Source organism: Triticum aestivum, chromosome 2A, assembly GCF_018294505.1.
Source record: "Triticum aestivum cultivar Chinese Spring chromosome 2A, IWGSC CS RefSeq v2.1, whole genome shotgun sequence".
Taxonomy (NCBI): Eukaryota; Viridiplantae; Streptophyta; class Magnoliopsida; order Poales; family Poaceae; genus Triticum; species Triticum aestivum.
Window position 1 is genome coordinate 620739193 of NC_057797.1, and position 13749 is coordinate 620752941.

Sequence of the window (13749 nt, forward strand, 5' to 3'; positions counted from 1 at the left end):
ACATGCCTTGGTTTGATTCTCTTTTGCATGATCAAAAGCTTGTTGGTTTGTTAAACAATCGTTCGGAGAATACATACCAACATATGGCTTTGCTTCTACCAACGCACTGTAACCCAATCCAAGTGTTTGTGTGGCTTGAAGTGAAACTTCCGTCGGAGATTGCAAGGGCCTTGTTCCGCAAACCGGTTCAGCTACAACGTGCCATGGACCATGTTTGTTGATCTGGGACCCACTATCTGGTGCTAAAATCATTGCATGTCATAGTTCTGTTGTTGATATAATCTAGCTTGAGATTTGAACTGTGTATTCATAGACTGATACACTGGGGAACGGATAGAGGAGAGGGAGTTCTCGGAGACGAAGGAGGAACTGGTGCGTTGGAGGAGTACTATGAGGTCGGAGCTGAGGGTGAATACAATGAGGAGATCATAGTTGCCACTCAAAGGTTCCATTACCTTTATCCGTTTCACTTAATTGTCTATTTGATTCATCTACTTGCATTTTTATCCGTGGCAACGCACGGACAATTTCCACATAAACATCCTTACCGCAAAAAAATCATTTGTTGAGACGTGTGGCAATAGAGCGGAAGATGCACAGGACACACGTCAGATGCCACAACCTGACCGAAGGGCCCCAACCGGAAACATGTCCGCTGTCGTTTCCTCTAGTCCTTCCCTTTCCCAGGGCCCCAACGAACGGACGGCTCGCTCTCCCGGCACGAGGAAAACCACGAGCCCTGCGCCCTTTCGCCCCTGCCCCATCATCGAGAAACTGACGGCTCCCGTGCCGCCTCCCATCCCCACGCGAGGGCCCGGCGCTTCACCATCGCGATTCACGCTCCCGTCTCGGCACATCCGCCTCCTCCCGAACCGAGCCCGACGCAACGCGCCGGTGGCGGTACGGTGGCGGTGCCCCGCCCCAGTTTGTCGCCGCGCGTGGCGCGGGCCATGTGGCACTGGCGCACGGGAGCCAGCCGCTACCCGTGCGACACCTCCCCCTCCCCCTCCCCGCCGCAGGAAGGATATTTCCTGCCGCTCACCGCCCGCCGAACACTTCTGCTTCTACTTCTACTTGAGCGGAGCCTGCTGCGTTCCCAGTTCCCCACTGCCACCAGCCACTTCGCCTGCGCCGCGGTTCCCATCAACGCCTAGCTCGAGAAGGTACGCACTGCGCTCCATTTTCTCCCGCGGTCTCATTGGCATGCTCGATCTCCGGGGCAGTTCTTGGTTCTGCCATTGCTGTTAAGGCAGAGGAACGGGGGTTTCCAAGAGTTTAATGTTCTGAACACCATGGAGTTTCCCTGTCAAGGGCCCATATATAATCTCGGCAGCACTCGATAGTTTCCTTCTACATTCTCACCCGTCTTTGCTGCCTGACATGCTCCTACGACCTTGGTTTCATAGTTCTGACAGTGCTCCAAAATGTGCACCCTCTTCAGAGGGAGTTTACTTTGCCCGAGTTTGTTGGTGTTATGGAAGCCACTAGTGACCAGTCTTTATGTTTTATGCTTTCGTGCTAGCAAGTCATTTAGGTTCTTCTGGAGCAGTACAAGTTTTTGTTGATCTCTGCTCGGATGCCCTCGTGATTTTATATTTTTACCATGTCAGGATGTTGTGATGTACTGTTCTCCACCATGCAGATTTCTTGACTTAGCATTTGCATTTGAGTACACTGCTATTTGATTCCGGAAGGAAGAAAATTCCGGGGTGTTAATGTTACCGTGTCCACGAAACATTGTACCTGACTGAGGCTTGAACATGAAGGTGTGCTGCTAGGATACTGACATTTATCACTTACATTACATGGTTTGCGCACCAAATTACTCAACTAAAATTCATTTGTATATCTATATCTGTAATATCGGTTACTGCCTATGTGCATTGTATTTGTCGTAAAACATTTGTATCTGTCGATATGCACATTGGGAACAGACTAGTGTCCTGGGTATACGGGCGCTGTTTAACCTCCCTGTTCACCTGGGTTCTATTCCGACGGCTGGTTTGGGTGCCCTTTGGTTCCTTGAATGCTAGGGCTCCTGGGCAGTTAATAAGAAAATTAAAAGCCTGTGCATTGTCTTGAAGAACTCATCAACAAGGCAAAATGTTTTTTTCTTTCGAAAAAGCATGTACAATTATCGATAAGAACATATCTGTAATGGAGCTTCCTTTTTGCCTTTCAACCTTGCAATTGTAGCACTAACAATAATATCCCTGACACGCTCGAATGAGAATTGGGTTCACAGTATGCAAGCAGTTAGCACGTTCATGTGCCACATCGTAGTACTCTTTTATTTCAGAAAATGACATGTATATTTGTGGCATTATAAATACTTGTTATCAGCATAGTAGTGCTGCTTTACATTCAGAATATAAGTTAGAAAAAATATATTTCCATGTTTCTCTGAAGCAGAAGTTCATCATGACCCTTTTTCTATCATATGCCATTCTGATAGGTCGTCATTGAGAGGCTGCCAAATGGGTTCAATTCCTACTTATTGTTCTTATCAGACAAACAGTGTTGGTTCACTGAAACTATCACCTCACATCCAATTACAACAATCTTGTAACAATGGAGTTATGTTATTATCCATGCGGAATAAGACACAGCTGGCCAAAAGAAGAGCCACAAATTATGGAACTCATCGTAATTCTAGTCGGACTCCGGCACCTATCGTATGTTCAACTGGAATGCCCATAATTTTCGTTGCCACTGAAGTGCACCCATGGTGCAAAACTGGAGGCCTTGGTGATGTTGTAGGAGGATTGCCCCCAGCTCTGGCTGTAAGTATTCCTTGTCACGTACTGTTAATTCTGAAACACATTATTTTTTATTGAGACTGCACTTTTATCACCCTCGGTCTGTTGTACTATCTTTGGTGTGATGCACAACCCATATTTTCATAGGCAATGGGACACCGGGTTATGACGATAGCTCCTCGCTATGATCAGTACAAGGATACATGGGATACAAATGTTCTTGTTGAGGTATATGGTTTTAGTTGATTTGTTGGGTATTACTGTATTATTTAGCTCGCATTTAACTTATACCAGTTACTGGTGTTATATATGCTAAAAACAGTTTTGCTTCTTTAGGTGATTGTTGGTGACAGAACAGAAACAGTGCGCTTTTTTCACTGCTACAAAAGGGGAGTTGATCATGTTTTTGTTGATCATCCTATGTTTCTTGAGAAGGTCTGTTATAAGTTTTAACCACTTTCTTAATGCCCACTGAACAATATATACATTTATCTTAACCTTGCAATGTTCCACTTGAACCATAATAATACTTCAGGTATGGGGCAAAACTGGATCAAAATTGTATGGGCCTACTACTGGAACAGACTTCCGAGATAACCAGTTACGGTTCTGCCTTTTGTGCCTTGTAAGTATCCTGTTTAGTTCGAATTTCATGTGACTAGCACCTCACTTATGTAATTTACAAACCATTTCAATGCTGTGGCCTGTAGCATAAGCTACGTTCAGCCCCTCAAATCATAAAATTACCAACCCTTGTTTTAGCGGAATTAATGGTATGTGTTGGTAGCATTGAAGTGCCTAAATGAGTCTTAACGGTTACCGAGGATAGTACATTCACATCAATTGAGTTTTTTCTACTTGATATGTTTGTGGAACTTCTTCTAATCTGATATCGCTTTTAGGCTGCATTGGAGGCTCCGAGGGTTCTTAATCTCAACAATTCTGAATACTTCTCTGGACCATATGGTAGATTTATGTATTAGATCAACTATTATGGTTAATTATTCTCTCTAACTAACTAAATAACAAACATTCACACTCTTTCACCAGGAGAAAATGTTGTCTTTGTTGCAAATGACTGGCACACTGCAGTTTTGCCATGCTATTTGAAGAGCATGTATAAGCAAAATGGAATTTATGAGAATGCCAAGGTGCACCATTTCCTTCCTTTTGTTGACAAGTAGGGAATGTGCATCATAGGTTTTATGCTTCACAGATTTCCCATCCTTATTTTGATCGGTGAATAGTTGACCTGTAGGTTGCTTTCTGCATTCACAATATCGCCTATCAGGGCAGATTTCCCAGAGCGGACTTCGAACTTCTTAATTTACCTGAAAGTTTCGTGCCTTCATTTGATTTTGTTGATGGGTATGAACCTTCATGTTGTGTTGTTTTGATAGAGATATAGTATGTTGTACTAGTTTATTTGAAATTGACAAGTACCATAATGTGTGCAGGCATGTTAAGCCAGTAGTTGGGAGAAAGATTAACTGGATGAAGGCAGGGATCAGTGAGTGTGATGTGGTCCTTACAGTTAGTCCACATTATGTTAAAGAACTCACTTCTGGTCCAGAGAAAGGTGTTGAGTTGGATGGTGTCCTTCGTGCAAAGCCTCTTGAAACTGGAATTGTAAATGGAATGGATGTTGTTGATTGGAATCCGGCAACAGATAAGTACATCAGTGTCAAATACAATGCAACTACGGTAAGGTTTCAGTTTCTCCTCCTTTACCAGTTACCGCATATGGATAATTCAATACTTACAGAGGGCATTTCTCAGGTGGCAGAAGCAAGAGCTCTCAATAAAGAAATACTGCAAGCTGAAGTTGGATTGCCGGTGGACTCTAGCATACCTGTTATAGTTTTCATTGGTCGTCTTGAAGAACAGAAAGGGTCAGACATACTAATTGCAGCCATTCCGGAGTTTGTCGAGGAGAATGTTCAGATAATTGTTCTCGTATGTTTATTTTGAAAGAGAATTCTAATGCACTCATACGGCATGGCAAGAGATAGAAGATGATCGTTGCTTAGCTAAATTGCGTTGTGCTCTTCAGGGCACAGGGAAGAAGAAAATGGAGGAGGAACTGATGCTGCTAGAAGCGGAGTACCCACAGAATGCCAGAGGCATAGCAAAATTCAATGTCCCGTTGGCGCACATGATGTTCGCCGGGGCTGATTTCATAATTGTTCCAAGTAGGTTCGAGCCATGTGGCCTCATCCAATTGCAAGGGATGAGATATGGAGTGGTAAGCGTTCTGACTCGATCAATTAGACGTTAAATTTGACCGCACAAGTATTGATTGTCCCAGTTAACAGAGTCATTGATATTGCATTTTACAGATTCCTATCTGTTCATCCACCGGAGGACTTGTTGACACGGTGAGGGAGGGTGTTACCGGATTCCACATGGGTTCGTTCAATGTAGAGGTAAAGAACAATATAGGCTTGGTCTAAGTATTTGCTCACAAATGTCGATGCATTGATGATTGATAGCCTTGATCTGTCCTCTTGTAGTTTGAAACCGTCGATCCAGCAGATGTCGCGGCAGTCGCTTCGAATGTCACGCGAGCTCTGAAACAGTACAAAACACTGTCGTTCCACGCAATGGTTCAGAATTGCATGGCGCAGGACCTATCATGGAAGGTGGGCAGAACTGTCAATTAAGTTCCTATTTGCCCTTTAACATGAATGAGTTTCTTCTCTGTCGAGACAAGGATAAATTGATCCTCTCTTCGTGTGATCCAGGGACCGGCAAAGAAGTGGGAGGAGGCTCTTCTTGGGCTAGGAGTCGAGGGAAGTCAGCCGGGCATCGAGGGCGAGGAGATCGCTCCAGTTGCAAAACAGAATGTGGCCACTCCCTGAAATCTCCAAATATTAGGGAGAGTGTTCTAAGATTCGACAAAATAATGAGGTTCCTAAAGATGAAGCTGTATTCATCTAGGCTTTGCAATTTCTCTACTACTCCATGTGCAACAAAATACCTGAATTTCAACAAGACAAGTATGCATCCTTATGTAGGTCGTGGGATCTAGGTTCTCAAGTAGTGGTCCATCTGGCTAGCAGGTACCGCCAGCTTGTAGTATCTGGGGTGATAGTTTCGTGGCTTTGTGCCATTTGCCTTCGTTCTGCCAAATCAAGAACTCCCTCACCAAAATTGCCTAATAAGTTTACTTAAAGCAAGAAATAGAATAAACCGGCACCGCTTGTGCAACAGATTTCACCAGTATCTCCTTACCTGTGACGATAAAGTTTTCTCAATCCATCCCTTCACCTTTCTCCACAACCTGTGTTTCAAGTACTTGAATGCTTACTATTACGTGTCTTGAGAATGTGTGAATCAAAGAGGGCCCTAGCTGTGAGTTTTGTCAAAAAAGAAGGGCCCTAGCTGTGAGTGTGGGTAAAGTATATAGGTTAAGTCGTTATCTCGAAGAATCTACTACGAAAAGATGCACGCAACCGGCAATACGTTATGCCAACAACCAATCCACAATTTAAAAACCAGGTTCTTATCATGATTGTCGTTTTACTGTCTAAAAAAAAACTTACTTAAATCAGCTAGACTGCATCATCTCTGCCACCCCCTATCACTGGTTAGCTAGAAATGACAACGACTCACATAAGAAGACACGCAAAGCAAGCCTAGCTTATTTAGAACTCGGGAAGAAGATATAATTTTACTTGTGCTGATCCGCTGGCATGAACCATTCACATGGTGCGATTGTTCTCTTGACGATTAGAAATATAAGCCTAGATTCCAGCATCCCAACTAATGATGTCAGCTGTATATATAGTATTTACGAACAAGCATAGACCAGGGACCAAATGTGGCGATAACTCTATTGTACATGCCTTGGTGACCCTTTCTTCAAATTCTTTGTGTTTTTGCAGCACTGGCAGTCTGGCACCCGCTGTCTAGGTAGCGCGACCGTGAGTGTCCGAGTCTTGTGTTGGATGCACTACATGCTACTGCTCGACGCCTCACCTTGTAGCACGCTACTTGACTATGTGGCCACTTGGTGGTCTTTTTTCTTTATTTCTCTTATGCTTTTTTTGGGTGTGTTTGTGTTGATGTCTCAGCAGAATATTTTATTTCGTTGCACTTGAACACGTTGTATGGACATGGTGTTGGCTTTATTATTAAGGCGAGGCGAAAATCTATTTCAAGGATGCACACACACTATTGCTAATGCAGTACAATGCAGCAAGTCGGATGAAGTACCAACACTTTGTTGAGGGAGACATTACAATCAAGTAACCGTACTTGCACATTCTTCATTTCGCATGATGTTTGAAGGTTTTGGTACCGTTGAATAGTATCTGCTTCTCTCCATCAGTTTGTATTTTTTGATAAATTAATTAGAGCATGAATTAATATGGTGTTGGATACAAGAGGCATTAAGTTCAGGACCCTGCCATCTACGGACTGAAGGAGCCTAAACCTGAGAGAAAATGTTAAAATATATTACCTGCCCTCTCCATCGGTCAAACTTTAATTCATTGGGTCTTTATTGAAAAAATGAATTTCATGGCATTTTAGGTAATACTAGCGAGATGCCCGTACGTTACACGAACATCAAGATCTTGTGAGAAAAAAGGATGAACGAGGGGAGGCCTTATCTGCAAATGTGAAGAGGAGTGCGGGTAAATTGTCATAGTTTCCTTCCTATCTGTTAGATATAGATCGAACGGCCTATATTGCAGGATGACAGGCACACTATCATCAACAACTCTGTTTTTTATAAGAGTAGAGATCTCCGTACTCTGTTTTTGGCGAAATAAAAAGGCATGCCATTATATTAGTAAGTAGTCACATCCCCAAAGAGGGCAAATTACAACAAAGTCACATATCACACGTGCCACTTGGTCACGCAGGGATATGGCACGTAAGAGGCCACACGTCGAAGGACGTCGGAAGGCATCGCGAACGCCTCTCTACCATGTAGCTTTGCCGCTGGCAACCACCATTGTACCGGGGTTATCCCCTTTTCAAAGAAAGAAAACCACCACCGTTCATGACACGTAGCCACCATCTGGAGATGAAGGTGAAGGCCGGCTTCTTAGTACTGGGCGAAAGAAAATTTTCCAAGATTTCTCTCGAACAAGGGGAAATAGCGGTCGCCAACGTGAAATATCTTGTACAAGAACATGCATTGGAGATTTGAATTTTGACACATTCTGTATTCCTTTGGCTTCGCTTCACATATAACAAAGTCAGATTCCCTGAAAAAGGGAAGTATGTAACAACTTGTCATGCACACATATACAACTTATATGTGCATGCTCTATAGAAATATTAAGGTTTACTTACTTTGAATAAACTACAACTTAAACGTATGGAGGTTGATGTATACACTTTTTACTTCCTCCATTTTCGGTGTAAGTGATTCTAGTTTTGTCTAAGTCATGGTATTTTGTTAAACTTTGACTAATTCTATAGGAAAATATACCAACATCTACAAACATCTTTATTGGGTAAATTCCTTTTGTCGAATAAAGTGTCATCACTACAAAGTCCCGTGGACCAATAGAGACCACAACCCAACCAAAAAGAGGAACCGGCCCCGTTGACACACCCTCAGCTAATAAATATGTTAACGACTAAAGACGCGATAAATCACGAGTGGACATAGTGCCACGCGAGGCTGGAATCTTAGGGGGTGTTTGTTTCCAGGGACTTTTTTGTGTAGGGACTAAAAAAAGTCTCTGTTAGAGACTTTTTTACCAAAGAAAAGGGACTTTTTAGGGACTAAACTAGGCATTTGGGACTAATGAAGAAGACTCTCAAGGAGAGTCTTTTTGGGACTTTTTAGGACTTTTCCAACAATGCCCCTCCATGCACCCATTGACCCGCCATCCCATGGTGTTGTTTGATTGTTATTTTTCTATATACTAGGGGCAACATGGTCATTTAATAACCTCTAGGAAGGGATTAGGGACTTTTTAGTCTCTGGAAACAAACAGGGAGGGACTTTTTAGGGACTAGAGACTTTTTAATTGGGGCTAGAAAAAGTCCTAGGACTAGAGAACCAAACACCACCTTAACCACACATTCCTCCAAGATGCGTGCAGTATACATACCAATAATCATGTATAAAATGCTTCAGCATTTCATAATGATAGTATTACCTTACGTATGCCGGACACCAATAACTACACCGACCCACAATTTTAAATAGGAGAGTTACTCTCCATTTATGTGGAGCAGCTGGCCAATGCTAACCTGCACTAATGACGGACTACATTTTCTTCCCTTTTCTATCCACCACACCGATCCCTTCGATAAGCCAAATACCATGGCGTTCAGGTAGGGGACGCACCTACTTGCCGCGTGAGGGCTATCTGCACTAAGCTGTATTGAACTATGACGCACAACCAAATTCCTTAGATGTATCACTTTCTTACCCAAAAAGATTAGTTGGTTCATTCTTCATAGTTAACTCGAATTATGAATAGTACAATTTGTATTTTAAAATGCAACCTTAAAAATGAAAGTACATCAATTAACAGAACATCACACAAAATTTAATAGGACAATAAAGATATATTTTTACACGGCTTAATAGAGAATACTGAGACATCACCAATATGACCTTGGTTTTGATCTCAGCTTTACAATCATACTTTGGATGTTAACCAAAAATTACAATACACATTTGTGAACAAATTAGGGACATCAAAATACACTCGCGAATTTCTAACTGAACTTTACAATATGAAAATATCTACAAGCTGTATTTAATTACCAAAATATATATGAGCAAGTTTATCATGGTTGCAGCTAAGTTCGTGTGCTCGGCCGATGATCTCTGTACTAGTAGTACTGTATTAGTCGATAAATGTATGTTTAATCAATGTGCCAGTAGTATTGCAGCTAGGCTTCTTTGATAAGTGACATCAATACTCCACTAATCCATACTATGAGTGCACTAAACAATCTACTACTAGCGTAATAAAAAGAAGAAGAACTAGAGTAACTGCACTACTCCATACCGCAGGCTGGGTGAGTAATTTTAACTAGGAACATGCCTCATTTACTACCGCCCAGGTCACAAATGTTAATTGCATTGATGGGCCCTGCACCTTGATCATAAACACACCAGTCTTTCTGCATCAAATTCAGTTACAGCCGGCCCACATCTACTTTATTAACGTTGTGTATTCGCTCACTTATCCATGTGTATTGCCGCAGTATCCAATCAATCACTATATTAAGTAAGAATCGTCTAGCAACAATCATCGGCCAGGATAACATCCTCGTGTGCCACCATGTCTCAAAAATTCGCGTCCCTAAAGACTCGATACAAATAGTGAGATGCTGAAGTATCTGCTTGGCGTCATATGCATGTATTACACAAAATATCCCCTTGCAAATTTTTTTTCCACAAAATATCGTCCCGTAGTTTGCAAGTGAGGGATTCCCTACACGATAGGCCAGCCTAGACAGATAGATATACGATGCTGTGCTAGTGCTAACACGCTCGTACTTTTCTTAAGTACGAAGGCAAAAGACCTCCTTATTGGTCTCGACAAGTACATCCCACCGGCAGCCAACGGCAACGCGCCACGTAAGGCTAAACCCAGGATCGTGGGGTGCAAAGTGGCGGCACGCATCGACCCGCACTAGCCAGGGCTCGATCGGTGCAGTCGTGCCTTCGGCGCGTGGGTGGGGTTGACCTCGGCCGAAAGTCTCCGCGCGCGCCACCGCATGGCAGACAGGGTCAGCGCCGGGCTAGATATAGATGGCCAAAGCCCGCACGGAAGCTAGCGCGCCTTGAGAGCGACCATGCACCTGGTCTGGCCGATCGGATCCACCATGGCATGGACCGATCGATGACGGGGTCCGGTGCGCCATGGCTAGCTGTTGTTGTACGTACGTACGCGTCGGCGGGTGGGCGGTGCGTGGGTGGGGTTGGGCGGCTCCGCCTCCACCGTCACCTACGACCTTGGCAGCCGCCGGCCGGCCAGGCCGGTTGGGAGGGCCCCAGGGCGCGTACATATAGTAGATTTCCGTGGTAAGTTCGTGACGCTGACGCCGTGGCCGTCATCTTGTTGGGTCCGTGGCTCTGTACCGTTGCTGTCGAAAGGGACGGCCATTGCACCGATCGGGTTAGGTGGCCCGGCCGGGACGTACGAACTCGCGCACGCGTGCCGCAGATGCGCCCAGAAAGAGGGCCCGAACCAACGGCCGCTTGGACGCCTTTCCTCTTGGCATCCTCTTTCCGGGAGAATCTGGTATTATTGCGACCCGACTATACGTTGCCTCTAGCTTCATGTATAGACCGACGATGGCCTCAAAATAAAAAGGGTTCTTCACCGATCGATAGTTGCCCTCTCACTCGCCCTGAGGACAACCGGCGTAATCAACGACGATCGAACCATCTGGGTCCAACCAGCCAACTACAAATGGGATGCCTTCCCTTCCTCGACCAGGCGCTAGCTTAATTAGCGAAGCTAGCGCTGCCTGCCCAGTGGTTTCGCCAGTTTGGTACCGTCAGATATATGATCGCGACATTTCATGCATACTAGCTAGCTCGCTAGATCATGATCTATCCATCTCTTCTCCATATTTCCTTCTCTTCCCCATGACGAGGGCATATCAACCAACATTTGTTTTAATGCATATACATCGTACATACCTAGAGTACATACTTTTAAGCTTATTATGCAGTTACACATAATTAACACCGAATGCCATACGTAAGTCCCATATATACCTAGGCACCGATCGAATTGGTTACCATCTAATTACGCAGTTCTGACGCATGCACAGCAGGCCGCAGCACATGCGAGCGAACGAGGCGATTAATCATGAGAAGGAACAGGCGTGCTCATCCATGTCGAATGGTCGATGGCCCCGACACAGCAAATCACGTTGCCAGAGGGCCTAATTAAGCTGCCCTAAGCGTACGGCCCTACTAATCTATGCCCCAAAGCCTATCGCTTGCCTTAAGTATTCGGGGAGATAAGCTAAAATACAGTTCTAACAAGAAGCCGCGATGGGTTCAGTTAATCGACTCCCCCTTCTGGCATGCAGGTCGCGCCTACTAGGTGCCAAGGGGCGGGAGCACGCGTGGACGAATCTGTAGTAGACCGGGCTGGCATGTCATTAACAAACCTAATCGCTTCCGTAGGCCACCTCACCTGCTGCATAATTGTGCGCCTTGTTTATTAACCATGTCGCTAAACATCCCGTCGCAAAATTGCTAATGGCAATACAATTATTGCGAGCGTGCACCGTATTGGTTGGAAACTCCAGAACCTTTTAGAAGAAGAAAAACTGTCACTGACTTGGGGAGATTGGAGTGCAAGGAAAGCAATGTGAGGGGAGTGTCAATCTAGCGATGTCTCGTCGTCATTTTCCCATTGTCTCTGGGTCAGTAGTAGTACCGCCCACGCAGTCTTTGACAGCAACATAATGCCCCACTTAATCCTCTTCACGAGAGTTGTTTTCCAAGGAGGAGGAAAACCCAGGATCGACTGATTCATACAATCATATGCTCCCTCCAGCTCAAAATATAATCCATGTTAGATTTGTTTTAAGTTAAATTTGGTATAGAGTGACTAAAGTTCATAAAATAAAAATTTAGAATATCAAATGTATAAGACTTAAAGTATATTTCATGATAAATCTAATGGTAATGATTTCATAGTGTACATGTTGACAAACTTTTGTACAAACTCTGTCAGAGCTTACAAAGTTTGACTTAAGACAAAACTAATTATGCACTAAATTTTGACACAGATGGAGTATTATTTATCTGGTAATGTTATCTGGCGAACTTTAGCTTGAAAGGGGGTGGTAAGCGAACACATTTTCCTAGCAGTTTTAGTTGCAACGCGAGATCAAATGTTGTTATTTTTAAAAAGGAATTGTCTTTCTCTAAAGCAACCGTCATGCTGTTCTGAAGAAACCGCCACCCCGCTACAACCATAACTGTCATCTAAATATTCGCAAATGCCACCCCCTTTCGGCGAACGTTCGCTTGCTAAGAGGATCCTATTTATCAATGTTCAAGAAATCGTTAACTGGTAACTGCTCGGTTAATTTAGGAGTAGCGATTAATCGGTGAATCGGCCTATTAACTGGATTAGTCGGTGGACCATTAAACAGTAGATTGAACAGAAACTTGCCAACATATATCTAGATTTTTTTTAATGTATTATACCATACTCTCATGCTTCCAACTATGTAGTATACCAAAATATGTTGTCATACACATATGAAAAGCATAGAGAGGAGGTAAAATTATTAATCCTATCTATTAAGGAGTGGCATGGGGCCAGAAGGGATTATGGGCCAAAATTTTAGGCTTTATTTGCCCACCCGTTAATGGGCCAGCAAGGATTAATCTCTTTTTTTCGAGGAGGCCAGCAAGGATTAATCGGCATGACAACTTATTAATCGGTCTAACTGGCCAATTAATCGGTCTGACAAGTTAACGCAACGAATAGGTATTATTTGATTCGGCCATGCTATGAGTAGCGATTACTGGCCCATTAACTGATTAATCGGATGAATTCTTAAACAATGCTATTTATCATGAAAAACAATAACAAGCATTGATGCTGGACAAATCAGCTTACCAAAGTAAAGGAAAAAGATGCAGCTATCCATAATTTACCTGCCTCAATGCAACATCTCGAAAAACATACAACAAAACCCTTAGCCTGGACTATAATCCGTTGGTCGAACGATATGTGACCTAACAACAGGTGCATGACTCTAAGACAATGCCTTCAAGAAGAAATCGCCACTTGCATGTTGTTGTTGGCTGGTCCAACCAACAAGTTAGACTGGATGTATCGTCCCCGAAGCAGTTTTTGAGCCAACATATTCAACAAGAATATGACGTGCGGACATCTGCTGCGCGTATATGTGGAATGATAAACCATGGGGTTTCATCCCAAAAGAATATGACCACGATGTTAACATCTAGTGGTGTGATCCACTTCTCTATGGGTCTACTCACATAGAACTTGCCAGCCAAAGA

The 13749-nt window shown here is 43.6% G+C and overlaps 1 protein-coding gene across 2 annotated transcripts; it reads left to right on the forward strand.

Moving 5' to 3' along the window:
* Nucleotides 1–833: 833 nt before the first annotated feature.
* Nucleotides 834–5775, forward strand: LOC123189823 (granule-bound starch synthase 1b, chloroplastic/amyloplastic). 2 transcript variants are annotated; one of them, XM_044602323.1, is made up of 14 exons: nucleotides 834–1163; nucleotides 2456–2783; nucleotides 2907–2987; nucleotides 3096–3194; nucleotides 3295–3384; nucleotides 3662–3725; nucleotides 3810–3910; nucleotides 4018–4127; nucleotides 4217–4463; nucleotides 4539–4715; nucleotides 4813–5004; nucleotides 5099–5185; nucleotides 5273–5401; nucleotides 5504–5775. In XM_044602323.1, the coding sequence occupies exons 2-14, from the start codon at nucleotides 2478–2480 to the stop codon at nucleotides 5618–5620; spliced, it is 1800 nt and encodes a 599-aa protein (XP_044458258.1). In that variant the 5' UTR covers nucleotides 834–1163; nucleotides 2456–2477; the 3' UTR covers nucleotides 5621–5775. The 2 variants fall into 2 exon arrangements, with proteins under 2 accessions (XP_044458258.1, XP_044458259.1); XM_044602324.1 differs by lacking the exon at nucleotides 834–1163 and adding an exon at nucleotides 1270–1766.
* Nucleotides 5776–13749: the final 7974 nt, after the last annotated feature.

Bases quoted from the DNA above. Each gene is read 5' to 3' on its own strand.
- LOC123189823 (XM_044602323.1), top strand. From the start codon at position 2,478: ATGGGTTCAATTCCTACTTATTGTTCTTATCAGACAAACAGTGTTGGT. The intron at 5,005-5,098 runs GTAAGCGTTCTG...TGCATTTTACAG, and splicing joins AAGGGATGAGATATGGAGTG to ATTCCTATCTGTTCATCCAC. The intron at 5,402-5,503 runs GTGGGCAGAACT...CGTGTGATCCAG, and splicing joins CGCAGGACCTATCATGGAAG to GGACCGGCAAAGAAGTGGGA.